We start from the raw sequence: 27,075 nt of genomic DNA, 5'->3' as shown, positions 1-27,075 counted from the left end.
CCTGCAAAATAATCCGCAGACATCAGGCACTGGCTCAGTTGTCAATTTGCACAGTGTGCCCACAGCTCAAGGTGTCTGCGAGCCTGGCTGTGCATTTTCAAGCAGGCAAACGTGATCATGACACCAGCAAATGCATAGATCCTGTAGTCTCTTTTGCAAACAGTATCAGCTCACACTTGAAACTGTTTTTCTTTCGTGAGCAGGTGCATGTGAAGAAAGGTGATATCGATGAGTGGAGGAAGGTGAGAGGAACTTATGTGCTGCTGCAGCTGTTTTGTATGTGTATTTGCATGATGCATGCTTTTGTATGATTGTAAATTGAATTCCTTTGGGATTTGGATGGTTGGTGTCAGAGGTGGGACCAGATCATTATTTTGCAAGTGACAAATGAGTCTCAAGTGCTTGCACTCATGTCCCAAGTCAAGACAGGCAAGTCCCCCTTCCTAAACTTTGACCTCCTAAACAAGTCATAATGTGCTCTTCACCAAAGTCATTCTAGTTAACTAAAAACTAAAACCAGGGTTTGGAAGGGTAGTTAACTGAAATAAAAAATAAATGCTAGACTTTAGAATAACAGAAAACAACTGAAATGATATTGTGTACTTACAAAACTAACTAAAACAAAATAAAAGAAAATATACAGAAAATGTTTTTAGTTTAAGGCTTTGTACATATGGAGGCATTGGTGCATATGTTTATTGAGACTGGGATGTCCACATGAGTGAGTCAAAGTGTTGTGTTTGTATTGTAAAACCTGTTCTGATCTTCTTAATGCCCCTGACATACCCCACATATTATGATAAAAAATCTAAAATTAATATTGAAACGAATGCGCACCAAATTAAAAACAGTAAGAACTAAACCAAACAAAAAAAACAGAACAGTTGAATTGATAATGAAAATAATTTAGGTTCAGCCTCACATCACTTTGTCTCCTTGCCCTCAGCGCGTAGAGATGGCTTCAGAGTTTGCTGTATCTGAAGTCTTCTCCCACAAGAAACCTCAGGCAGAAACCAACAGCCGAGCTGTGGCGTTGCAAAGCTCCGAGCAGCTCAGAGATCATGATGATGCTTACAGTGAAGGTAGGTCAGCCCATGAAAAAAACAATAGGGTTGTCTCAAGAGAGGTGTTACCTATATAACAGAGAGTTGAGCTAGTGCAGTAGCAGTCTATACAGTGATGTTTTGTGCCGTTGCCTCTTGCAGCCCAGGCTCTTCTTGGTGATTGGCTGAGCAGTAAGTTGCGTTTGGAGCTGGAGATGGAGGAGGAAGAAGATGACCTGATGTGCTCCGCAGAGAAGAGAAGCCCTGTTGCGGTGGCTAGTGCTCATCCTGCCGCTGTGGACTACAGCAACTTTGATGGTACAAAGCAAGGAGGAAAACTGGGTTACCTGTACAACAAACCTGATTCATTATTGGTCATTACTTCAATTAATCAAGACCAGTTAAGATCTGACCTTCCTAGCCATAGTTGGAACTGGGAGGTTTACATTTGGGACTATTAAATGACTAGTTGATTAATGAATTAAAGCTAGGGTCTGTAGTTAATCTAACAGTGACTTCAAACTCAGTTAAAAGGACGCATTTTCCTGATTTGATTTTACTTTACCTTTTAAGATTTGCATCTTTTAACCCCAGTCATGTGGATGGAAACACTTTTAAATTTTGGGGGGTAAACAATTCTCAAGGTTAAATTAAAACATCTGTATAGCCATTGTACTTATTTCTGCAGTATTTATAGAAATATATATGTTATTGTGTTGACACAAAGGATCTTTTTTGACCAAAACCTAAATGAAATTCAACATAGGTATTAACTGTCAACTACTTACTGGTGATATAATCCAGGAAACTCAGGTAACATTAAGAGTTAGAAACCACGCCGATGGTTTTGTACATTTTAGCTCATTAACAATAAATTAACCAGTGCTTCTCAACCTGGGGGCTACAAGATAATTTTCACCCATCCAATCTGGCCAATTGGATGTCTCTGCAATGTCCAAAAAATTGCAGAGCAGTCACTAATGCCAGACCAGAATACAGTTCTCTCAGAAAACATTTAATACTTACTGTGGTCATATTTAAAGATATTGAACATTGTGCAAAACTGTCAGTCAGCATCTTCAGTACAAAATAATCTCTATTAGACTTCTGTCTTAAAACAGTGTTGTTGGATCCTTGTTAAGGTTCAGCCTCTTCCTCATTAGCTTCCACTTTAGCTGGTGTTGTGTGGTGATGCCAGCATTATTACACAGGGGTGAAAAGTTAAAAGAATTTCTAGGTCTTGACAAGTTGTTTGAATCATAAAGAAGTAAAATGCATCTGAAGATCCACTGTATTTTGTGATGCACATGTAATGACAGCAGACTGACTGAATGTGGAAAATCTGATAAATTGTAAATAAATTCTGAAGACGTCTCAGGCTTTTGTTTTGTAAATGGAAGATTTCATTAATTCTGAACGTTTTCAAAATATACTTCAACTTCTTCACACTGAAAAAGGGGAAACATAGGACGTTTTGTTATTTATACATTATTATGCAGTGGTTTTACTGGTCCAGCCCACTTGAGATTGATTTGGGCAGTATGTGGCCCATGAACTAAAATGAGTTCGACACCCCTGGCTGACTGCAATAGATTATCTAGCTCAAGCAAGTGCTGAGTTCTAGCAGATTGATTTCCCACCATGGTGAAATGAAATGAAGCTAGTAGCTGCCTAAAGGGAAGGAAATCAATCTAAAAGCTTATTGTATGTTTTGCTAAACAGTCAGCAGTAATTTAAAGTACAAATAATTTCAAGTTAATGGAATAAAACACATAAAATCACTGGTACAGTCTTTTCAAAAACTCCTTATCTGTGATATCTTTAGATCTGTACAACTGCCTTACTGAGGAGGAAGAGCACAGCACTGTGAACAGATTCCTACAAGACCTGATGGAGCAGGAGGTGCTGGACTGTGGGGTGATGGAGGAACTGGCACTGGATGTTGGGCAAACAAGGAAAAAGTTCAGAGACCCAATCGTCACCATGGAAGCACGACACCTGCAGGTTCGTGACCAGAGTGAGTCTCAAATGCCTCAAGTTCAGGGGTGGCAAAAGCACACACATTCTTTACTGTAGTAGAAATACAGATATTTATTTCAAAGAACTGATTTAACTTAGTTATTCAAGTAAAAGGGGAAAGTACAGCCTCTGAAATGTAGTCAAAGTATCAAAGTAAAAGTTTGCCTTCTGAAGGACGTTTCTAGCAGCTGTTTCTGTGCAAAGCTAATTAAACCTCACCCTTTCTCTGCAGTTAAGTCTCCCTCTTGTCTTTTTCATGTCTCGTCTCATCTGTTATGTCATTAACGTTGTTTTCGTCTTGTTAGATCTCTTATCTTGTAACATTGTTTTTGTTTTGTTACATCATTTCTGTTTTATTAATTCTTTTACGTCATTTAAATCTACATCTTTGGCATTGTTTTGGTTTTGTTACATCTTTTAGGTTGTTTTCTGCTTGTTAAATCTTTTTTGTCGTTTTCATCTTGTTATATCTGTCATATGTGTTATGGACTAATCGACACACCAAGGAGTCGTCTTTTCTATGTGTTATTTTCCCATCTATTTAGGTTTAAATCAGTCTCGATGTTGGGAAGGTGGCGTGCGATGATGTCAAATAAAAAAAATAATAATTCCACTCAGTTGCATCAAATCTAAAGCAACAAGCCTGTTTTGAAAACATATGGAATAGAAAGTATTTGTGGTAAAATGTACGAGTTGAACATAGAAAATAATCAGAAAAATAAATACTCAAGTATAGATACTTGAAAAATCTAGTTAAGTACAGTAACAAAGTATTTGTTACTTCCCACCTCTGCTCAAGTTTCAAAAAAGAAGTGAAAACTGTGGGTTGGGAAACTGTCAAAGTGAGCAAATCAACTCGATCGATAGGCTCCTAAGTTACATTCTCAATTACACTAATTGCTACTGATTGCCACTGAAGGTGCGGGGGAACAGGGCCCGGCGGGAGGCTGAGCGGCAGAGGCAACAGAGAGAGAGGGAGGCTCAACGGGACGCCAGAGAGGAGGCAAAGAGGAGGGACCGAGAGCAGGAGACAAGGAAGAAGCAGGAGGCACGGAGGCAGGAGGAGATGGTGCAACAGGAGATGGTGAGACTGCGGCGTCAGATGGAAAAGAGGAGGGGCCTGGAACAGCTGGTTCGACAGAGGTACGGTATCCACAGCAACAAGGTGAAGTGGTCACGAGAAACACCCATATCTCTAAAATGACCCTCATGTCTGATTGCATCTTATGTGATCTGTCCTGCTCCACCTTCCTGTGGTGGATTGATGGATTAATGGTAACCTGTTGAGAAGTAAGCCTGTGATGAGCCAGCAGCTCCCTGACCCAAACAACTGTTGTGGAATTGTCCCTGTGGCCGATACATAAGCCCTTGGCCAGCACGATGAGATTGCTGTGTAATCTCTCACAATGTGTGTGGTAGCTAAGGGTTTTCTTTGTCACTGTGCCCCAAGGTAACTCTGATCATGAACACCCTCTGATAAAAGTAATCAATGGTTGTCATGCAAAAATAAAAATCAACCCCCTAGATATATGATGTTGCAGTTAAGAATAGTAATTATGATACACTGAGTGGGGGATTATTATGAGAGTGATATTATTTGACACTGAAGCACTTCAAAGAAAGATGAGTAAGAATATGGGTGAAATGTTAATACAAAGTGGCTGTAAGCGAAAAAATACTTTCTGTGCAATACAGACTAACATTAATATGTTATACAGAGGAAATAATGTTCAGGGCCGAGGGCCTAGTTACACGCGTTCATATATTCACAAAAATTGAACTCAATTTGAAGAAAAGATTCAAACTTGCATGATCGGTCCTTAAGAGTCTGCAGCCATGCTAGCAGCTCTGTCAGGCTGAGGCGCAGCAGTGCTTTGAGCTAAATGCTAACATCAGCATGCACATCAGCATTTTTTCAAAAGTGACAGAAGTTATTTATTAGCATTAATCTAGATAACAAGTCAAGAAATATTTTAGTGGTCTTAGGTAATGCATACTTAGATATCAAACATGAATCTTCCTCAACCAACCAATCACCCAGACACCGCAAGTACAACAACAACAACAACATCTCTGCTGTTTCCGCATTATGACTTTAAAGCTCAGAAAAATGTCAACGTTGGAAGAACGATTCTCAAACTTGGGAAACGTGACTATCAGAGGAGGATGTCAATGCAGCAAAAGTCAGTAAGTTTCATCATTAGGGGAACATTAATGTCTGTACAAAACTTCATGCCAGTCCATCCATCCGAAAGTTATTGACATTTAAGTCTAGACCAAAGTGGTGGACCATAGAGCTGTGCTGCTAGCATAGCCAAAATGTTTTGCGTTTGTATTCTCATGAGTGTATTCTTATTGATGGCCATGAAAATGATTTTCGAGCTCTGAAAATCTCAACACCAGAAATACAATATTGGATGGCATGAAAATTGAACAGAGGTTAGCTAGAGAAAAAAAACCAATTGAATCAATGCCAGGAGATATGGTGTACAATTATGGAATGTGAACGTTTATCAAATACGTAACTACTGTGATGTGGTTGTTTTATGTGTCATTCAGTCTGTTTATTTCAACTGATACAAAAAAGATTTATTTACTTCAACTTTTGGGGAGGAATGCAGTTGTTTATGTTGCCCTGGTATACTATATGTATGTTTATTCCACAGGGAGAGGGAGAGAGTGGAAGGGCAGAGGGCAGCCAGAAGCCTCCAGTCAGTTCCTCCACTTCCCACAAAACAGCCGCAATGTGACACAGAACGACTACATAATGAACAGAAAATTCAAACCCTGGTTCACATGCATAATCTCAAGGTCAGTACCTGCGCTGTATGTGTGGGTGTGTATGCAGGTTTCAACTCAGGTATCAATTCTCTAACTCGTGGGTCTGCATGTTTGCATGCATTGTGTGCATGCTTTAGTGTCTGCAGAGGCATTTCTCTGGATGGTATTCAGTGGTGTTGGACCGAAGGCTACGTTTGGGGAAGGCCGCAGCCCTCTGTGACTGGAAGAGGCAGCTGAGAGCATGGCGAGGGTGGCGGGCAGTGGTGTGGGCAGAAAAAAAGCAACGAGAGGTCGCAAGAACAGAGCAGGAGCTACGAGTTGAAAATAGGTAAGCATAAAAAAAAATTATGTTAAAAGTTCCTTGTGTAAATCCTGCTGTTACTGGAAAAGACACAATGTACACCACTACCTGTATTCAAGATTTGACTATTAATTATGACAGCTCCTAGTTCACATTTACTGGTTTATATCCTGTTACCCCGACCAAGCAGTAATTGATAGTTAAAAAAGACAATCACATCTGTTACCTCCTCCAGACACCGCCAGCTGGCTGTGGAGAGTGACCGGAGGCGGTTGCTACAGCGATGTCTGAATGAGTGGCAGCTATGGTGTCGGATGGAGAAGGAGAAACGAGAGCTTTTGGCCAAGCAGGAGGAGACCCGGCGCAAGATGGCTGCCTTAATCAATGCTGCATCAACAGGCAAACTCAAGGCCACAGAAACCGCAACCTGTCAGCCAGTAATGGCCCCACCTGAGGCATCCAACCAACCAGAGAGCACAGAGAAGGTGAGGGGCGCACTCCCAACATTCAAATACATTCAAAAGCTACCTGTCTTCAACTGGACTGCACTAACAAGGATTAATTTAATCTAAGATTAGTCCTAATCAGAGTTTAGCAAAACTAGGTTTCAAAATGACTAAATCCAAGTTTAGTGATGTAAACCCTATTTTAATTTTAATTATAGCTTAATCAATATGGAGATGTTTGCTTACCAAAATTAAAAAAAAAAAAAAAGAAAGACAGAAAAAAAATACATAACTTGCTTGCTGTCAGGACCTCGCATAATAGAGTAGGGGTACTGTTTGAGCTGCTCTGTATTTCCCAACAAAATGTTGCATTGCTTGCTAGCTAGCAAAAAAGTTATGTTGTTTGCTAGCTAGCTAAACAGTGTTTCTTTTAAGTTATATTGTTTTCAAGCTAGCTAAAACATTACTTACCTTAGTTAGCCTACTCATGATGGCCAGGCAGAGAAGCTCTAATTTCTTCTATGCGGAAAAACCTCCTCCAATCTAAGTTATGTTAAAACTGGATCTAAGTTTAATTTGGATTTAAAAATTTTGGCGCAACAGAATTCAATTTAATTTAGGTTTAGAGTAAAAACTAAGCCTGAGGGAAGAAACTGTTCTTCAGTCTGATGGTATGGCAGCGGATACTTCAGTATCTCCTCCCTGATGGCAGCAGGGTGAACAGGTTGTGGCTGGGATTTTGCGCCAATACTTCACCTCCCCTAAAGTTTAAAGTTTTTAAAGTTAAATATGATTTAATTGGTTTAAAAGACAACCCTTGCTTGTGACACCCGGCCACTTTTCCACAGAAAACAACCTGACAAATCACATTTTTAAGTGAAATCATGACTAAAACATCACCCTGTCCTAAGCAGGTGATGCTCAGTGCCTCATTACTAAGACAATAAATAAGTCTGGGAGGAAACCGAATAAAACTTATGTTTTCCAAATCCTGTCTATGCATGGGACGACGTGAACCCTTCTCAGTACTTCGTCAGCCAGGGAGAAAAAGTTTTCTTGCTGAAATATTCACAACTCTGGAGAGTGTGAGAGCAAAGAAGGAGGGGTGTAAATATAGAGGACAGTATAGAGCGGATGGAAAGAATGCTAGAGAGAAATAAGAGGTGTAGGATAGTGGAACAGAGCTCGAGGGACAGAAGAAACGGAACAGGAGATGAAGTTGGAGGTGCAGGAGTTCATGGTGGAGTGGTAGTAAAGAAAACATACTTGCTACAGGCCCCTACTGATTATGTATCAGGGTCCCTGGAGCTCAGTAAAGATTAAGGAGTTTGATGCGTATCTATAATATCCCCCCTTAAGCTTTTTGTAGGCCTAGCCTTCAGGGAAGTTTTGATTTTTTCATAAACCATTTTCATATCTGTTTCCTTCTCTGTAGGAAGATAAGGTCGGGTCAGGCATTTTAGCCCCAGATGCCTCTGCAGTGGATCAGAGCAAGACCTCTGTGACTCCTGCGATCCAGCCCACTCAGCCATGGCAGGTTACTCGACGCCATGCAGCACCGACAGCCACTGAGCTCCAAGAGGCCCGGCAAAGAGGCGAGGGCAGTGGCTTCACCTGTCCAAAACAGGCGGCATCACCAGGCAGCAGGTTTGAGAACAGACACGCTGTCCAGCAGCAGATCATCGTGCAGCAGAGGAAGCTGCTGAAGGAGCAGCAGGAGCAGATTGCACTGCTGAAGGAGGAGAAGAGCATGATGGGATTGGAGATGGAAATGGAGAAAACTGCACAGCTCACGCAGCTATCAATGCTGAGAGACTCGAGGCCAAAGAGCCGCAAGTTTGACCCCACAGAGCAGAGGTAGGAACACTGCAGCTTACAACAATACAAGGCAGCCAAGCAACACACATTTATGAAAGAAAAAAGTCCAGAGTGCTCGGAAGATCAAAGTGTAATGAAGGTGCTCTTTGGGAGGAAACACAAAAGTTCAAAAAAGAAAAAAAGAAACATCTAATGCACTCTTCTGGCAAAAGTTAAATAGCCTTTATTCAGATGGCTATTTCATAGTGAAATTCTAAAGACATAGTCAGTGCCTGTACATAATAAAATAGAGCTGGGTCATAACCCACAAACAAACAGCCTTCTTTTTCCTCACTAACTTTCTGCCAGAAGAGTGCCTTGAACCTCTCTTCTTTTTCTTTCAACACACATTTGAATGGAATGAACAACATTTGGGTTGCCAAAATTTCTCTAGCTAGCTGTTAATAAATGCTCATGAGTTTCTCACCTTCTAATAAGTAATTAGAGTAACACAAATAAATGATAAATGTTCTCAGGTCATTAACATTGGGCAATAAACACAACAAATCTGTAGTTCTACATGTTAGTAAAGGTATTAGAGTCATGGGTTTCTGTCTGGTAAGCCATCAACACAAGGTTAATTAGTTAATTATTAATATTAATAACTTGCTGCATAAGGATTTAAACAATAATCCATTATCTCTGCAGTGAAATGTGTGAATAAATGGTAATTTAGTAATAATTTATATAAGACCATTTATTACAGGCTCAGATAGTAAAGATGGTACAGAAAAGTCCAAATAATGTGATACTGAAAGGTTAGAAGTTAGTGTGGGTGTAAAATCAGATCAGCAATACGTTAGCAAGCCCCAGTTGCCAAGCCTGCGTCCCCTTTAGGGGGAAAGATAACGGTTTCACGTAATGAGAAACAGGAAAATGTGAAAAAGCTGCTGTGTAGGAGGCTGTAAAACAAGGAAACATACAAATCCATCATGATCTCCAGTTCCCTATCCCTCCCAGAGAGAAAATAGATCCCAAAAAGAGAGCAGTAAGAATGTATGAACCTCCAGAAACAGGTAGTTCTTTATTTTGGCAGCATTGTTAATTTCTTTTTGATGACAATAAATATGAATTAGCTTCTGTCAGTTAAATTATGCTGAATAAGAATCTAGAAACAACCATGAGGTGTTCACGCTGAGATTTGAGGCACATAAGATACACGAGTATTCGTCTGGCCACTGTCGGCCCACTTAGACAGGGGGAGACTGAAGGAGCATGACGGCTGACTGATCAACCTTAATTTATTAAAGGGACAGTTCCCTCCAAAGTCAAAAATACATATTTTTCCTCTTACTTTTAGTGCTATTTATCCATTGTTTTGGTGTGAGTTTTGGAGATATCAGCCATAGAGATGACTGCTTTCTCTCAAATATAATGGAACTAAATAAACTCAACAGCAATATCCCTTTCCAGAAATTTTGACCCATCCTGTGTCCTGTACTCGAGATACAGACCTTTTTTGTGAACAGTTTCATGTCGGAACTACTTTAGTCTGCTAGAAAGAAAGTAGTAATAGCCCTGTAGATTCTACCTTAGAAAGAAAATAATTCCTACATAAAACTGCTCACAACTAGGTTTTTGGATTATTTTCAGTAACCAGATTATGATTTGTGGAATTGGACACTGGTTTTTAATTTTTAATTAATTAATTAATTTGTTTATTTATTTTTGAGCTTTGAGCACCACAAGCCATCTGGTCCCATTATAATTGAGAGAAAGCAGACATCTCTTTGGCAAATATCTCCAAAACTCGGCAACTCTTTTTGGGATGAAGAGTATCTGAAAGCTCAGGTTTAGGCAAGGCCACAAAATAATTCTTATATATATGGCTATGAACCAAAGGTTTGTTTAACTCAATATGAATGCATACAAAATTGTCTTGCTTGTCAAGATTATAATTCAAAAGCACATCAAATTGCATTGACATCTTTAGGAGCTCCTGTTTTCTACCTACCAAAAGTTTCATGACCATGATGTTTTGGCTATTATCAGTAGTTGCACTACTGTATGTGTGCTGTTTGCAGGCTAGCCTTCTAATCAACCCTCTCACTGTCTCCATACCTCCACATGTCCCAAATGTGCAGTTAGCACTAAAACTGATGATGAGTAATCACTTAGGTTAACTTAGTTCTCTGCCTACAGTGCAGACTAATGGCAAAAAAGTTGTCCATTGTCTGTGGACACATCAGTTTCTAAACATGGGTTGAAAGGTTTTTTAAAGAAATATTAGCCTTCATTGTTTTTAGGAGCTACACCGAGGTGAATTAGGGTAAAAGTCATTATCCATTAATGAGTTTTCATATTAAATAGAAGTCACATAGAAGTAGGTACAAAGAAACAGACTGGCTACTGAATGATTTTTAAGCTTAAGGAGAACAGAGGAGCAGGGCGTTGTGCAAAAGTTATTATTTTGTACATTCATGGCTCAGAAAACTATATATTTATGTGCATACAGATGAAATATGCTTTCCAATAAGTCTATACAACCTTTAATATATAATATAGTTTGTAACAAAGTAAAACTTTAACAGAAATTCATTTTCAGATTGATGCATGTCAGTGGAGTTTGCCTAAAGTCGATACCTGCCTGAGCAGAATCTTCCAGGATAAGATCAGTAAGATGTGAATGTGCAGACAGAGTTATGATGGATCTTTGTTTCTGTGCTTCTGGCTGTGATTGTTTCCATTGCAGGGCAAGAGTTACTGTTGAACCTCAGAGGAAAGCTGTCTCACGTCAAGCAGGCCCCCATCCAATCATCACAGGTCAGCCTGCAAGGATGATGTGCACAAATTTACATATACATACACATGAACATACATAACAGGTTCATATCTTCTTTCAAACATGTAGTGAAAGAATGCTGCAGCTCTTTTTGTTAAGAAAATTGAATGACCCCGAGTCACACATATGGAGGCTTGAAGTTGGTATATAAAAGCCAACAGCCTCTATAGTTCTACAGTAGCTCTCATTGTTACTTTAATTTCCAATGATATGAAACACACTGTAGATAAACATCCACATATACACTCCTGAGACTTTGTTATACTACAGAAGAACACATTGTTCAATTCACCCCTCTCCCTCTTCTCTGAAGCCATGGAGGTCCGCGCACATCAACGCGCCGAGCGGAGGAAGGAAATCGAGGAGCTCAAAAGAAAGAAGGAAGAACAGAAGCTGGTACAAGATTGCGTTGTTATTAGAGCCACAAAACTGCTTTGTAGGATAAGTTGTAATAGTCTGAAACAATAAAAAATGCAACTTTTCAGGCTGAGATGAAAGCTGCTGAAGAGCAGAGGCAGAGGGAGGAGGAGGAGGAGAAACGCAAAGCAGCGGAAAAAAGGAGAGAAGAGAAGAGGCGGGAAAGAGAGGTGAGATGTGTTTCATAATTCATGGGTGTTCGCAAAGACATGAATCAGAATACTGGAAGAAGTCTTCTCCTGTTACCCAGTGGTTCCCAACCTTTTTCCTTTGAGGACCCCTTTTTTATCATTGAGTAATCTGACAACCCCCAACCAAGTGGCATATTTAATGGCTATTTCATCTTATATTCAATACATTACAATAACAGTAAAGAACAACTGATAAACTATGCAATTAACCCAAATAGTGAACACAGTTACTGCATGAAGTTTGTGTAAAATGAGCAATTTAGACAAAGTTTCAGCAAGTTATTAAGGACTTTTTAGATAATTCTCTGCCTTTATTGTGTGTTTTTTTTACATTTTTTAACAATCAGACATACCAAAGAGGATTCTTTTTTTCTGACAAAATCAGTGCTTCTTCTCCCTGAAACTTTGCCATTATTCTGTTAGCTCTTTGCTTATTTTAACTGTATTTTATCAGAGAGTGAAAACTGTGACTATAGCTTGTGTTTGGGTCTTCTTGTGGTTCTTAAATAGGGGGTCTAGTGGTCCCCAGTGAATCTGTGGCACTCTGGTAAAAACATTTAATGATTTACAAAAGGGTTCATAGTTTAATCTATATTGGAATTTTTAAATCTAATATAATTCATAGATTACGTTCTTATCTAACAATCTGTAACTCTTCATTAATATAGAAATCTTCCTCCTACCAGTCAAGCACGTGTCACTTATAAATGGTGGAAACTGGCTCTCTATGTAGCTCTGGGTGGTCATTCAGAGATTTCTAAAACAATCATGGGCAACTACGGCAAAAAATGAAATTAATGAAAAACAAAAAATAAAACCAGGGAATGTCACATGCACTGTCTCCAATATGACTTCACCAAAATGGACAGGAGGTCTAATATCTATCTTTGCATTGCATTTCCCCCCAGGTTAGGAAACTGTCACGAGCGTCATGTAGCAGGAGAATACCCTCATGTCATGTCATAGAATATTGAACATAACTGAATTAAGATAAATATAAAATAATGTCACTTTCTGTGTGTGTACAGAGGGAAGAGGAAAAGCAGAGGCAGATGAAAAGGCAGCAGGAGCTCCTGAAGCTGGCCCGTCAACACTACCACAGAAACTTGCTGCTACGACGAGGCCTGGCGCCATGGAAACGCCTCGTTCAGCTTAGCAAAACCAACACACAGGTACGTCACCTGTCTCGTCCATTTCAGCTGTCAGCCGCAGCAGCATAAAGAGTGTTTTCAGCTAAGTTCAGCCTGCCCTCAATCCTCCAACTCCAACTTTTTAAGAACCCAGGAGGGGGTCTTGATGATTCTGGCCTTACCTTTGAAGAGCGCACTAAAATACTATTTGAACAGGAACCTCTGCAGTGCTGTAGGCTTTCCATTATCACACATGCTTCTACAACAGAATTACAATAAGCAAAAGAGAGGAATTTTGACCTTGAAGGGTAAATCCAAGTCCTGGTACACGCCATGGATTTGAATAATAAAAAGCATCCCCGCTTATAGACTTGCTTGAACATTAAAAAGAGCACATCCAGGACCGCGTGTGCATTTGCTATCTGGCTAGGCAGTCACTTAAAGGCAATGTGTGTCTGTTAAAGGCTTTTTATAAATCAAATCTTTACAAGCGGCTGCTGGATGTTTTTCATGGCTCACGGACAGTTGGGCGGACATCATGCTTTCCAATTTTCTCACACTAAGAAGCTGATTTAGTTATTTCTCTTCCATCTGAGGAAGATTATAAATCTTATCTGTCTGAAATTTAGCAATAGATAGGATTAACATGCTTTTCTCAGCTTAGACATGTTCAAAAATGTTCATGCTTTTTAACCTAGCATTTTAAATAACTTCTTAATACTGTCATAATTAATACAATCTTTGGCTCTTTATTGCTCCTTTTTTTCTACTTTATTATCCCTGTTGCTGGGATGATTTGTCTTTGACAATTGCCCATTTTATTATTGGTACACTGTTTTTCTCCTGGTTGTGAAACACTTTGATTTTCAGAAGTGCTATATTAAGTTGATTATTATTATAAAATACCACAAATCGCACGCTGTGTATCCACAGGCAACACGATCTAACACGTTTAATAGACTGAGCAATGAGCAAACTGTGAGCAATGAGCAAACTGTGCTGGTAAAAATACTCACTGAGCAGCAAAATTAAACACCCCATGCCAAAGACAAAGCTAGAAAACACACATGTACCCACCACCAAAACCACACTTACAGTCTTGGACATGCACACATAAAGCCTGGGGCTGTATTATAGGAACTTCCAAATTTGGAGAGCCTATCTTAACTGTTTGGTAACCATGGTAATAAGAGTTAGGACCTGATTCAGAAAAACAACAACATTACAGATAAACAATTCCTTAGTCCTATTTCTGTCCTAACTTTAAAGTGTATCACACAAGCATCCTAACTTCCTAAAATCTTAGATAAACAAACTAAACAAACTTTAGGATAACCATCAAGCTGTCCTAATTTTCATAGTTTTCACAGTTTACTAATGGACATAAAAGTTGATAAGCAATATTATGTTGAGTATTTAGGATTTCCCGAACTTAGATAAGATACAGTCTAAGTTAGGACTATCATCTTTATCTTACTTCGTCCTATCTTAACCACATTCGCTTGACAGTATCGTCATTTAATCATCAGAATGTTCCTGCCTTTGCACAGAATCACAAAATGCTAAGAAATTCCTGTGCATACATGCCTCACAGCTAGATATAAATCCTCTTTGTTAAATATGAGATTCAGTAGAAGACAAGCGCCTCATCGTTTGACACCACTCCATTGTTTCAACCTGGCACATACGATTGAGTGTGGACGCATTCATCAGCGTGCATCGGTGCTTTTCTTTTCAATCCCCGCCAGCTGGCCGAGAGTCACCACAATCTCTTCCTCCTGAGGCGGTGCACACTAGCCTGGCAGCAATCAGCAAGAGAGTCCCTGACAGAGAAAGAAGCTTCTGCGGACCAACTGTACCAGCACTTTTTGCTTCGGAGGAGCTTAAGCTGCTGGAAAAGAGTGTGTACACACAAGCACACACACACACAAACACGGTCATTTAATCAGAATTGCAGTCTCCTCATCTTCTGCCAGTGACTTAAAGCAACACCTTTTCCTAATCTCTTCTACCTGCACTCAATTATGTTTAAGGTGCCCAGTCTTTAAGGTAGAAAAGTTTAAACCATTTTCTCCTGCTTACACTTCTTTTTTAAGCTCAAACCTACTGAGTAACTTGCAATTGGCTTTTTTTGAACTTTACTCACTAAAAGATGGGTCCAATGCCAATAATCAGCATTTCCCAGCTTTAAAAGAAGTATAATTTTTACTACACTTGTGATACACTTTGAAAATGTTGTCTGTCTCAGCTGAAGGACTGGCGGATGATTCAGGAGGAGCGAGCCGAGCGGTTTTATCGCACTCGGACTCTGAGGAGGTTTCTGCTGGGACTGCTGGACCATGTGACCCAGGAGAGGCTGGTGGAGTGGGACCGTCAGGAGGTGGCTCAGGAGCACTATAACAGGTCTGCTACCTGTGACTTTCCCATATGTTCCCTGTATGGATGCTGCTGTGTGTTCCCCCAGTAAAATAACCCACTTACAGGGTGTCAAATTAAATTTAACAGCTTGTAAAACTTTAATTATGAGTTGAACTGTAATGTCAGCACAGTTTGATCGCAGTCTACCAAAAAAACACAATGTCTCGAATGCCTATAAAACACAATATTTACTGTATGAACCCTTTAAGGCCTGTTCTGTTAAGTTACAACTTCCTAGACTGACTTGCGATAAAGACAGTTAATTCATCTCGATGAAGGCAAGACATCGGAACATGCATCTTTGAACAGAAGCAGTTGAACATTTATAAATATGAAATATGAGAGCTTTAGCAGTGCGCTGTCTTTTCCACTGTACACTGGGTTGTAAATTACACCATCATCTTGCTAACTCCAGTGAAGTGCCTCATACAGTGTCTGCTGTTAACTGTTAATGTCTCTTCATTTAATGATTTATGGAGTCAGTTACAGTTTTTTGCTGCTCATGTAGAAACTTCAGTATGGCTAAACTAGCTGGCATAGCAGAGTGTTCTCTAGCCCTGGGTAATTAAGAAAAAAACTTTTTTGCAGCAATGCTCTTATAGCTACCTCATACTTAATTAACATTTGGATGACAGGAAATATATGGCTCTATAGAGAGCACCTCTGTGAATGACTCTAAATGCATCTGCATACTTCATGTTCACCATCTTAGTTTAGCACAGTGCTTCCCAAACTGGGGAGCAGGCCCCCCTTGGGGGCGCAGAGCCACTGCAAGGGGAGAGCAGATGACCAGGGGAGAAATAAAGAGTGAAACAAAGTTGAAATATGCAGGAGATATTAACATACAAATGTTTTCTGATGGGGGGATGGCTAGTTATTATTCATCCACTGGGCACTGTGGATATGTGAATCAAATATAACACTATCCACCTCTTAGTTTTTTAGATATTTCAGATCAACAGACAGATCAACACCCCTCAAGCCATGCCGCTGGTTACAAAAAAGATAGTTTGGGGACTTTTTTAAACTTTTGTAATTTGCATCTAAATAGTTAGGCAAAATGGTTTCCCACAAAATCCGAATTTTAAATCAACACGCACTTCTGGTTCTGATTATGCTTAATAACAGCATTATTGTTATGTGGTCTTCAGGTTCCCATTGTGGCCAGAATTAATGAGTTCTGTTGCACTGGTCCAACTTAATGTCACTGTCATTGCTAGAAATATGAGTGTTTATAAACTTGACCTTCTCAGGAGAGGTTAGCTAAATGACCACAGCCTGCAGGTGAATTCCCACTGGCTGCCCAGCTGCCATTGTCAGTAACGTCATGTGAAAACTCATTAAGTGTTGTCAACCCACAGGTGTCTATAATTCAGTTTCTTATTGCTCACTTGCTCCGTTCCCTTCTGTCCCTCCATCTGCCTGCACTTTAGACGGGTGCTGCGGCGAGGTTTCCTGGCCTGGAGGCAGCTTCCATGTCTGCTGCGCAAGGAAAGAGAGAAGGAGCAGCGACGGGAGAGGCTGGGACGCAAAGTGACTGAGGTTCTGCCTGATTTCTGCACCAATCCACTGTAAAGCCTCTGGGATAAACTGTCGCTGTAGGAGACTGCATACCCATACACACACCACTCAAACATCTCAATAACTCTGGAGAGGACACAAATGCACATTTCTCACATTCATTTAATATAAATAAATAAAATGCATTTTATACAAACACACAACTGGACCGATACAATTTTATGGATATAAAAAAAAGACTTAAAATCTCTTTGAGGACTGATAAAAGCACTGAAAACTTGTAAAGCTGACAAGCTCACATTGATGTGTATTGATTTATTTGATCTTTTTATATTTCAAGAGCCATTTGATTCAGGAGTCCGTTTGAAAACTACTCATATATTCATAAATATCTGTGTATTATGTTTAATTCAGTGACACACTGTAGAACTTTAAAGGGATAGTTTGGATTATTTTTAGTGGGGTTGTATGAGGCACCTATCGATTGTGAGTGTATTTTCTAAAGTAGGTGGTGGTCAACACACGCCCAGCTTGAAGAAGCAGCAGGAGTCCAAGTGTAGGAAGCTAAGCAGTGTCCTGCTGTGGACTAGTCCCGCAAGTCCTGTGTTCAGCAAGGTAATATAACTGTTTCTGGTGAATTCTGGTGGCTTTGGAGAAAGTGATATTTGGCTGTGATAGAAGATATTCTAGATATGTTTTTAGATGGACCTTTTTTGTGTGTGTCTTCAATACGTTTTTCTGCTGATACCGTCTACAGAAATTAATTGCCTAGTTTCCTTTAGTGCTGCTTTTCTAAACTGGGGCCATGTCGACCACCATCTACTGTAGGTAATGCAGTGACTATGAAGAAGTACGTCATACAACCCCACTTAATCCCAAATAATCTGAACTATCCCTTTAAGTAACCTGATTGTGTGCTACGATGTTTCATTCGTCTGTGATAAATATCCACAACACATTTCACAAGGTCAACACTGTAGAGAAGTGTTTGTGGAGGACAAAGGAGGCGTAGTGTGCAGAGAGACCATCTTTGAAATGCTTTGCGCAGGAACTCCAGAGACGTCATCATGTTGCTGACGCTGTGCTCAGATAAGTCCCTACGAGCATCAACAGATTACTCATTCTCATATTTTTCTTTTATGCCGATTCCCAGCAAGGCACTAGAATGTAGAGGAGACATAAAGACAATGTTGAGGTCCAGGGAAGACAGTCAGCAGTGCTATTTGTTTGGCAGAGAAGCTGATGAGAAGTGGAATGAGGCAGTAGTGGAAGTAGATTAAAGGTCAGTGAGTGCATAGAGGAGATGCCAGTTGTCAGTGACATTAATGGCAGTCAATGTGTCTTATTGGAGTTTGTAGTTGTTATTGCTATGTGTCAAAGTCAGGGCAACACAAGTGGCAACTTATTAGCTGAAGTAATCCAGTGCTATCAGTCCAGGCAGGGACAACCAACAAAGCAAAGCCACGCTGCCATCCAGTGGACATGATCAGAACAACAGCCATGAGCTCCAATCTCTTTTTTAAAATCAGGGTTGCGTAACAGTGTCTTACACCAGGTCTGCTGGGGCAGGAGAGGGTGGGTTCAGTTTTTCTCCCATGGTCATGAACTCTGCCCAGTTGGCACGGAAACCGCGAGAATAGACGCCGGTGTCGACGACGAGCCCCCAGTAGGCGCTGCGAGCGGTTTTGTCTCGCAGGGCGACGCGCGCCTCTCGCTCCGTCACGTTGTAGCTGACGTTGATCACCTGCACCACCAGCAGGTGTAGCAGCCCGCCAGTCACGATACTGCTGTACCATGCACAGGTAAAGCAAAGTGCAGTGCTAGAGAAAAATTAGAAAACATGATAAAAAAAAACAAAAAAAAAAACACAGACAGCATGTACCTATCATTAAAGTGCTTTGAAGGTTATTACTGTTCATATAAATCATCAGAAAGGCTCTAATTTGGTTTCATTAGCATTGACGGTTTAAAACCTGCCCACCACTTGATCATAACCAATAATAAGTTAAAAAGTACTTTAATCTGATGTCATTTATCTCTGTTTTTTACATGGAACTGGATAAACAATCATAAAACACTGTGACAGATTTTAAAGATGTTAGCAGACAGATCACAGTTAAAAGAACCATTATTTATACATATTCAGGACATATTAGCAGTTCAGACAAGTTGTTCTGAAAGCCTATTTTAAGTGCGCGGACGCCTACTGCAGTGCCAGAGCAGATCATTTAAAGTATCTTACATCCACTCTCTTGTTCCTCTGAGCAAAAACAGATTCTTTCTCCAACAGCTCGATAGGAAACACTCCATGGTGCTCTCTCTGTGAAACCGATTCAATACTACACTGAAAGAAGCCTTATGTCCGACATGCAAGAAACTCTCTTAGTCTTTTATTTTATGATCAGTTCTGGGAAAAATGTCAAGATGCTGCACAGTGCTTCAGTTAAAAGAAGACAGTTTTGCTCTTTGAAAAGGCCACCTGCCATTCCCTGTTTCCATGGGTTCCATCTGAACCGTGAATGCACTGTACATTCATACAGAGCTGTTAATTTTAGGTATTGAGTGTTAATTATTGAGTTTGTCTTTGTGCAGTTAAGCAGATGGTTGTGCTGAGCAGAAAGGCTTGGTAGAAAATTAAAGATGTTGTTTACATTCCTAATAAAGCATTCTAAATACAGATTCATTAAAACAAGCAACTAAACTAAAATTTGTGGCAATTCTTCTGTATCATAATACAATGGAGGGGAACTTGGTTGAATAGATAACTTGGAGGATTTTGGAGGCCAATTTCAATATTCATACACAAAGGAATAGTTTAACACTTAGGGACATACACTTATTGGCTTTCTTGCTTCGAGTTAAGATGACAAACAACAATACCATTCCCAGATCTGTCAGGTGAATATGCAGCTAGTGCTAATTGTTATAATTGATATATTACTAATATATCTTGGATAAATTTATATTTGCCAGTAATTTTGGAATGGATTTATAAGTCAGATTTTACTTGCTTGTATTCAGATCTGATACAAATTTTCATGAGCTTTTTTTTTTAACATTTTTTCTCATGTTTACATTTACAACCTCGGTTCCAAAAAAGTTGGGACTCTGTGTGAGGCGCAAATTAAAACAGAATGCAGTGATTTGCAAATCCTTTTAGACATATATTTAGTTGAATACAGTGGAAAGATACTTAATGTTTAAACTGATCAGAGACATCCCTGCTTATTTCAGCAGGACAATGCAGGACACATTCTACATGCGTTACAACAGGGTGCCTTCATATTAACAGAGTTCAGGTACTAGACTGTCCTGCCTGCAGTCCTGACAGCATCCTAACTTTTGTTTTTAATTGGGGTAGTAAATGGACATATTATATTTATGTATGATTACATTAGAATTTTACACACTGCAGGCTTCAGAATTTTAAATACTAACTTTAAGGAATATAAAGTTACCCAACCCTGAGTGTACAAAGTGTCTTTGTTCTCAGTACCTGTACTGGTTGTAGACCTCCGGGCAGTAGAGCAGGGCAGTGAAGAGGTGCTGTTTCGGACACACGCTCTGCAGCACAAGGCTGATCCCGTACAGGGACGTCAACAGGAAGAGGATGAGTGTGAGGAGGAAGCTGCGGTGATTGGCCTGCCCCACACAGCTGTTTATCCTACCGGGGCACCAACAGAGGGGGACACACAAACGTACAAGTACACACACAGGCAGACAAAACATTGTACTGAGACCCCAGGGTTACACTACACTACACACATGCAGGACCACACACAAAAGTGGATGATAGGAACTTGTAGCTGTAATTAACATGAGTGTGTGATGTTGACCTGACACAACACACAAATATGGTCAATAAAGACACAGCAGGTGTGAAGAGGACAAACACTCATATCCTAGAAAGAAAGACAGTCACTTAAGGATACTGTTTGAAAATTAAAAGAATGTTTTTTAGATTTATTGAAAAGTTTGTGAAGAAAAGAGACAAGTAGATGTCAAACAAGACAGCTTCAGTGTTTGAAATGTGAGACAAAGTGGAAAAGATGACAGGCCGAGTGAGAGGCATTTTAATGGAACCCACCAGACACAGTGGTGGTCGAGACGCAGCACGCAGACACCACAGATCCGACAATGTCCCGCCCTTGGGGGCCGCACCACCCTGCACACTGGACACCAGTTCCTTCGGCTGCTTTCCTTCACGTCCACTCCCGCCTGCTCCGATGATCCTGCACGGTTGGCTACCGTCATCGTCACGTCCTGCCTCCCCCCATTGACAGCAGAGTCTCTTTCTGCCAGAGGGCTGTAATACGTCACCGTGCTGTGGACGGAATCTTGGTTTGGCCGCACAATGCCAGGTTCTCTCTTCGTGTGAACAAGAGCTACCAGGGTGAGTATGACGCCTACGGTTACCACAGTGACCTGGATCTGGCTGATGTCCCCGCTGGGAAATACCTCCGTGATGAACAAGTAGTACATGTACCCCAGGGAGAAGAGGGCCAGGCTGAGGAAGAAGAGCGTCCGTCCCTTCTTGCGGTGGGTGAAGTAGTAGTACCACAGCACCAGGCCAGGCAGAGCTGTCAGAACCACCATGCCCAGCAGGAAGTGGAGGGCAGCGAGGTGCAGCAGTGCGGGGAGGATGATAAGAGGAGGGATGACAGACAGGTCCACTTTTCTGGCTCCACCCCACAACCAGGGCACGCGGATCCGGTCTGTGACAACCTCTGCCACCTGTGACCACGAGTCTGATTTCTGAGGCTCCCTCTTCAGAAACCTGACAAAAATTTGAAAAAAAGATAAATATTTTTTACTTAAACCAACCAAATGGCCCAACCTTAGCCCTATTGCCTTGTTTTAAAGATCACATATGAACTTTTTTCCTATGCTATGACATTTATTTAGTTATTGAGATATTTCAGTCTGAACCAGAGAGGTCAAACAAACAAAAAACTAACATTGTCTTCGCCATGAGCATAGCTAAAAATATTAAAAAGTATAAGGATTTCCTGCACACTGTTGTTTAGTATCTAAGTTTTGGACTGTTAACCAATATGAAGATGCCACTTTTGGCTCCGTCAACTTACAATGGGCATTTCTTTTACTGTTTTCTGACATTTTAGAGACTGACAAATAACCAGTTATCATTAAACAAAAAAAATAATAAACTGCAGCCACAGAGTATTTCAGTTTAAGGTCTCTCACCTGTCACAGGCATCATCCAGGTCCTCGCAGTCACAGCAGCAGGCTGCCACATGGCTGCGCTCTCCCACTCTGTTCACATACTCGCAGCAGCACAAGACCTCCTCCTCATGCAGCACCTTTTTGGAGTGCTTCGTCATGACGGACAGCCTCACAGCCTATCAGGAAAATTGATAGCACCATTATTAACTGAAGTTATGTTGCAGATAAGATTAAGTTAAGTAACGAAATAAGTAGCAGATGAGAGACACGTAGTGAAAGACTCTAAAAGCCCCCTTTGCTGAAATGTCCTTTGCATCCAGCAGCTTACCAGCTACATGCATGTGTTTTAGATGGTAGAGTGGTTCCAAACAGATTTTTACCTCATAACACTGCAAAAAACATCGCCCTGCTCATTTGACCTTACCCAGTCCATCTCCTAACCTCACATCTGTCACACATCTGTCACGCTTTAATGATTTACAGCCACTAGATGGTCCCAACACTGAAGCCTGCTGGCTCCTTCGGACAGCACAGATGGATTTGAGCAGAGGAGAGACAGTGGCAGCATTTTTAAACAGTCACAGGTCTTCAGTGTCCCCTCCATCACTGAAAGCAAGACTAACGACACCCCAGTGAACCAGTAAGTGGGATAAATCCCTCAGTTAGACCTCTCTCTGGGGGAGTCGGCTCTGTTGGTCTGAGTGTGCCTCTGATTAGCAATAAAATCAAAGCATGGCCTGGTGTGCTATCTTCATTAGTCAGCTACTGACCAGACTAAGACATCAGAGGACATCAGGGTCAAGAGAGGTCTCCCAGCATCTAACTTGTGCCTCCTTCCAGGCACTCTTGGGGCAAAGTATGCAAGGGCCTTAAGAGGAGTCATTTTGGGCCACATGTACTGATTAATGGGTGTGTGGGTGCGTAGTAGCACCATCTAACACATCTGCTCCCTGACAAAAAAACTAATACTGCTGCAAGGATTCGTAGCGTGACTGTGGTGCTCAGCGGTTCTGTGTTCTGTTATAACACTTCAGGATTTTCTGTGGTGTGCACTACTTTTGACTGTAGCTATTTTTTATCCCTTTTTGTCAGGTAGGATTAAGAAAGGAGATGTCACCTTGGGCTTTGGGAAATTTGTGTTTACGAATAACTGGGACATTTTCACTATTTGCAGACATTTCATTGACTAAAAAAAACATTGTTATTTGTTATTTTATTAATCAATTCTGGAAAAAATATTAGTTTCATCCTGTAATTATCTTAATGATCAAGAGCAAGAAAAAGTGATGAGAGAAAAACTACAACAAAAAAAAAAAAACATGGATGTGCTCAACAGTCCAGACTTTCAAATCCTTGGCTGAATGGAGTGTAAGTTAAATTGAGTCTGATATCAGGCTACTGCTGAAGTTGTTAGAGAAATAATGTGACATTCTGAGAAATACACTTACTTTCATACCAAGTGTTAATTGAGAAGATTGATACCACTCTCTTGTCTGTCTGTTAATTATGAAGCTAGAGGCAGGAGATAATAAGATTTGCTTCGCGTAAAGATTAGAAACAGGCTTCGTCCAGTTGTAACAGAAAATCTGTCAGCCTCTAACACTCACTAATTAATACACTACATCTCATTTGTTTAATCCATGAAAAAAAAAAACAAAGTGTCAAGACTAATTGTGGTTTTACGAGGGGATTGTGTGCTGGACTATTTCTTGGTCAGGCCCAGTGACTTCCTGAAGTCTTGCAAGGAAATTATACATGAAGGAATGGTCAAGGTCAACTCTGTATTGATAACAAGACTTGAAGGAAAACATTTATAGTTTCCTTGTCATCACTGTGGGACTGACAGGCAACCAGTGAAGACTCAAGGAAGTCATTGCACCTGCCCGTAAAATAGTCCTCCTGTATCCATTGGTAATGGAAAGCTGAGCTAATCAGCTGCAATTTAATATTTAAAGGGACAGTTCCTCCTAAAATCAAAGATTTATATTTCTGACCTGTGGTGCTATTTGTCCATCCATATTGTTTTGGTGTGAGCTGCATAGTTTTGGAGATTATTGACCATATAGACATCTGCCTTCTCTCTGTATAGGGGACTAGAAGGCACTAGTCCTGTAATGCTCAAAGCGGCAAACAAATAAATTGGAAAAACTCAACACCGGTGTCTCTTTCCAGAAACAATGACCTGGTTACTCAAGACAATCCACAGACCTTGTGGTGATTAGTTTCATGTAGGAACTACTTCTGCTTTCTGCAGTAGAATCTACTGGAATAGAAAGAAAGTCACATTTTCTGATATGAAAACCTCTTTTGCTTTTTTCCCTTGTACATTTACATCATACCTGTTAAAGAATATTTCATATAAATATACTTTAATAAAAGTTGTTTGTTTAAGAAAATAACCCTCTGTGTACCTTTGCACAGTTATATCAGTGAACGATTCACTTTAAAAAGGCCCATTTTCATTCCAGCTCAAAAATTCACTGTGAGACAAACCATATTGGTGATTTGTGCATTTTCTTCCTCTAAAACCATAAAATCATATCTGTCTCAAAAATCCCATACCAGGCGTCATATATCGGCATCGCCATTGGCACAATATCGGCATGTTGGATATCAGCAAACATTAAATTTTGTGCATCCCTGATTTAAATCTGCATATTTCTTTGATCACCATTGCAAACTATAATGACAGAAGGACCAGTCCATTATGAGTTTTTTAGGCTACTAATTCATACATAGATACACAATGTATTTTGAAAACTGGATTTAAAACTTCTCTTAATAACAAGGGGGAGGATACTTCCTGCACTTCAACCAGCCACTGACTGAGCAAATTAAATACATTTTAACACTTTTGGAAACTAACTATTTGGAAACACTTTGGCTCAAAACATGCTTGTGTATCATACAGTATAATGGAGGGATACAGTTGAGGACTCTTGTCATTTTATGTGCAGAATATGGTTCATCCATGTATTTGAGGTTTCCTAGACTTAAAATGAAGTCTTGCTCCCAGACATTTGTACTTTTCTGTCGTCAGTGTTCATTTTCGTTAAAGACCGGAGCTTGTTTGTGTCATGACAGTCAGATTTTCACCTGTCACACCTGACGACCAGCTGCTCAGTAACACGCTGCGTCAACCACAGCTTAAATGTAACATTAGCGCCACAGACACACAATAAATGACAGGACACCGCCTCGCCATACCTGAACACTGAGCTCCTACATGCCGATGCTTTCGAGTAAATATCGACGGCAACGATTTTCCCTCCTCGTGCTCCTCAACGGAAGTCTGTCTCCTGGTAACGGCTGTCGTATCCGGTGTTTCGCGGGGCTACTTGACTCCGCGGAAGAAGTCTCCAGAATAACAGCAGCTGGCGGTAAACAGGCTGGGTTCAAGTGTCCGAGTCGACGGGGATCTTCACCGGGTTTGGTCCGGGTTTGGGTTTGACTGTAGAGACAGACGTCCTGTCCGTCTCTGCCGCTGTCTCCAGACCGAGCAGTCCGTCAGTTTCCCTCCTGACGTCAAATCTGAGGTAGATCGACTCTCCCCGCCCAGGACACGTTCACGGTCCCTCACTTCCAGCTGTCACACATATGTTCAGACCAGGAACCATGCTAATTTTAGCTCATTAAAACTACTTTATATGCACAGCTGGGCAGTTAAACCTCTTAGACTGGTTGGCACCAACATTACCTCTTATCAGAGTTTAGCAAAACTAGGCTTAAAGTGAGTAAATCCGGATTTAAAATTAAGGAAAGTGCTGCTGCACAATTCTCTGATTAGTAATTCCTAGTTTCCGAGTTTTTAAAGTTAAATTGAATAGAGTGCAGTCAATAAAGAGACGCTAATATAAATAAATAATACATTAGAGAACCTATAGGTTTTCCCCGTTTTACTGGGGGAGAACCATTAGCTCAGCTGTTATGTACTCCCAAAAATGTTAAACTGTTTGCTTTGTAGCTTACATGTTAACAAAATATCCGATTGTTTGCTAGTTATCTTAAATGTTGACAAAATATTCCATTGTTTGCTAGCTTGCTCAAAAGTAAGCAATATGTTACATTGTTTGCTGGCTAGCTTAAAAGTTAACAAAACATTCCACTGTTTTCTAGCTATCTTAAAAGTTAACAAAACATTACATTGTCTGCTAGCTAGTAAAAAAGTTTGCCTGATTATGATGTCTATAATTTAACTCTAAATTTCTCTTCCTTTGAGAGAAACTTGTTGGCCAAATTAATGGAGCAATATGAACATCAGACAACAGCACAAGGAAAAAACAGCCTGGCAGCAACTGGCAGATTATTTTAATAGATCAACTGAAGTGAAAGAAAAAATAAACACATCATAAAACTGTTGAGTCAAGCTTGTGCCTCATCTTCTTTGAGGAGCTTGATTAAATTAAATGTTAAGCCTTCTCAAGAGAAAGTTTAAAGTTAACACCAGATCACATTTTAAATTGGAGTTTGAAGTTGTGGTGCAACAAAATTAAATTTCATCTTGGAGCAAAACCTATATTGAGGTTTAAAGAGAGATTTACATTTAATCTTTCTTCATTTTAAGCTTGTTTTAACGTTTGGTAGCATAATTTAAAGTTCAACTGTGAGTGAAGGTGGTTTAAAAATAAATCCTTCTTGATGCAACAGCCTATCTGTGCAAAGTAAAATTAAACAATCAGTAAATGAAGTAAATTCTGGCACAAGCGCCCTAAAATCCTTATTTTCTTCAAATTTATTTTAGAAAATCATTCATTTTAATTCAAATTAATCTGTCCAAAGACCGATTCTTATCTTAAAACAAAAGAGTATGTAGCAGATCACTGCAACTAGAATTGAGAAATGTAAGAGATTTCAGTAAGTCCTTGAAAAAACTTGATTTATTCTGTACCAGCACTGTGTCCAAGTTAATGAAAAAAGGAGAAAAATGTATCCTGTTGTGTGCCTAGGACTTTTTTCTTTTTGCTGTTATCGAAGCATGTCGGTTT

The 27,075-nt window shown here is 40.2% G+C and overlaps 2 protein-coding genes across 2 annotated transcripts; one reads left to right on the top strand and one right to left on the bottom strand.

Moving 5' to 3' along the window:
* The first annotated feature begins 950 nt into the window (after window positions 1-950).
* Window positions 951-17,685, top strand: ccdc191 (coiled-coil domain containing 191). The gene is made up of 15 exons (XM_084747500.1): window positions 951-1,082; window positions 1,206-1,361; window positions 2,869-3,047; window positions 3,982-4,205; window positions 5,729-5,873; window positions 5,981-6,171; window positions 6,380-6,629; window positions 8,026-8,447; window positions 11,140-11,210; window positions 11,543-11,625; window positions 11,715-11,816; window positions 12,866-13,009; window positions 14,716-14,868; window positions 15,216-15,370; window positions 16,819-17,685. Exons 1-15 carry the CDS (start codon window positions 956-958, stop codon window positions 16,958-16,960), a joined length of 2,544 nt encoding a protein of 847 aa, XP_084603626.1. The 5' UTR covers window positions 951-955; the 3' UTR covers window positions 16,961-17,685.
* A 9-nt stretch (window positions 17,686-17,694) lies between these two features.
* zdhhc23b (zDHHC palmitoyltransferase 23b) lies at window positions 17,695-25,642 on the bottom strand. The gene is made up of 6 exons (XM_084747501.1): window positions 25,298-25,642; window positions 22,112-22,266; window positions 20,994-21,683; window positions 20,403-20,570; window positions 18,457-18,726; window positions 17,695-18,066 (listed from the first exon to the last, which is right to left on the bottom strand). Exons 2-6 carry the CDS (start codon window positions 22,246-22,248, stop codon window positions 18,021-18,023), a joined length of 1,311 nt encoding a protein of 436 aa, XP_084603627.1. The 5' UTR covers window positions 22,249-22,266; window positions 25,298-25,642; the 3' UTR covers window positions 17,695-18,020.
* Between the last annotated feature and the right edge of the window lie 1,433 nt (window positions 25,643-27,075).

Source organism: Lutjanus erythropterus, chromosome 21 (genome assembly GCF_056507025.1).
Source record: "Lutjanus erythropterus isolate fLutEry1 chromosome 21, fLutEry1.hap2, whole genome shotgun sequence".
Taxonomy (NCBI): domain Eukaryota; kingdom Metazoa; phylum Chordata; class Actinopteri; order Lutjaniformes; family Lutjanidae; genus Lutjanus; species Lutjanus erythropterus.
This window is presented reverse-complemented; position numbering and strand designations above follow the sequence as displayed.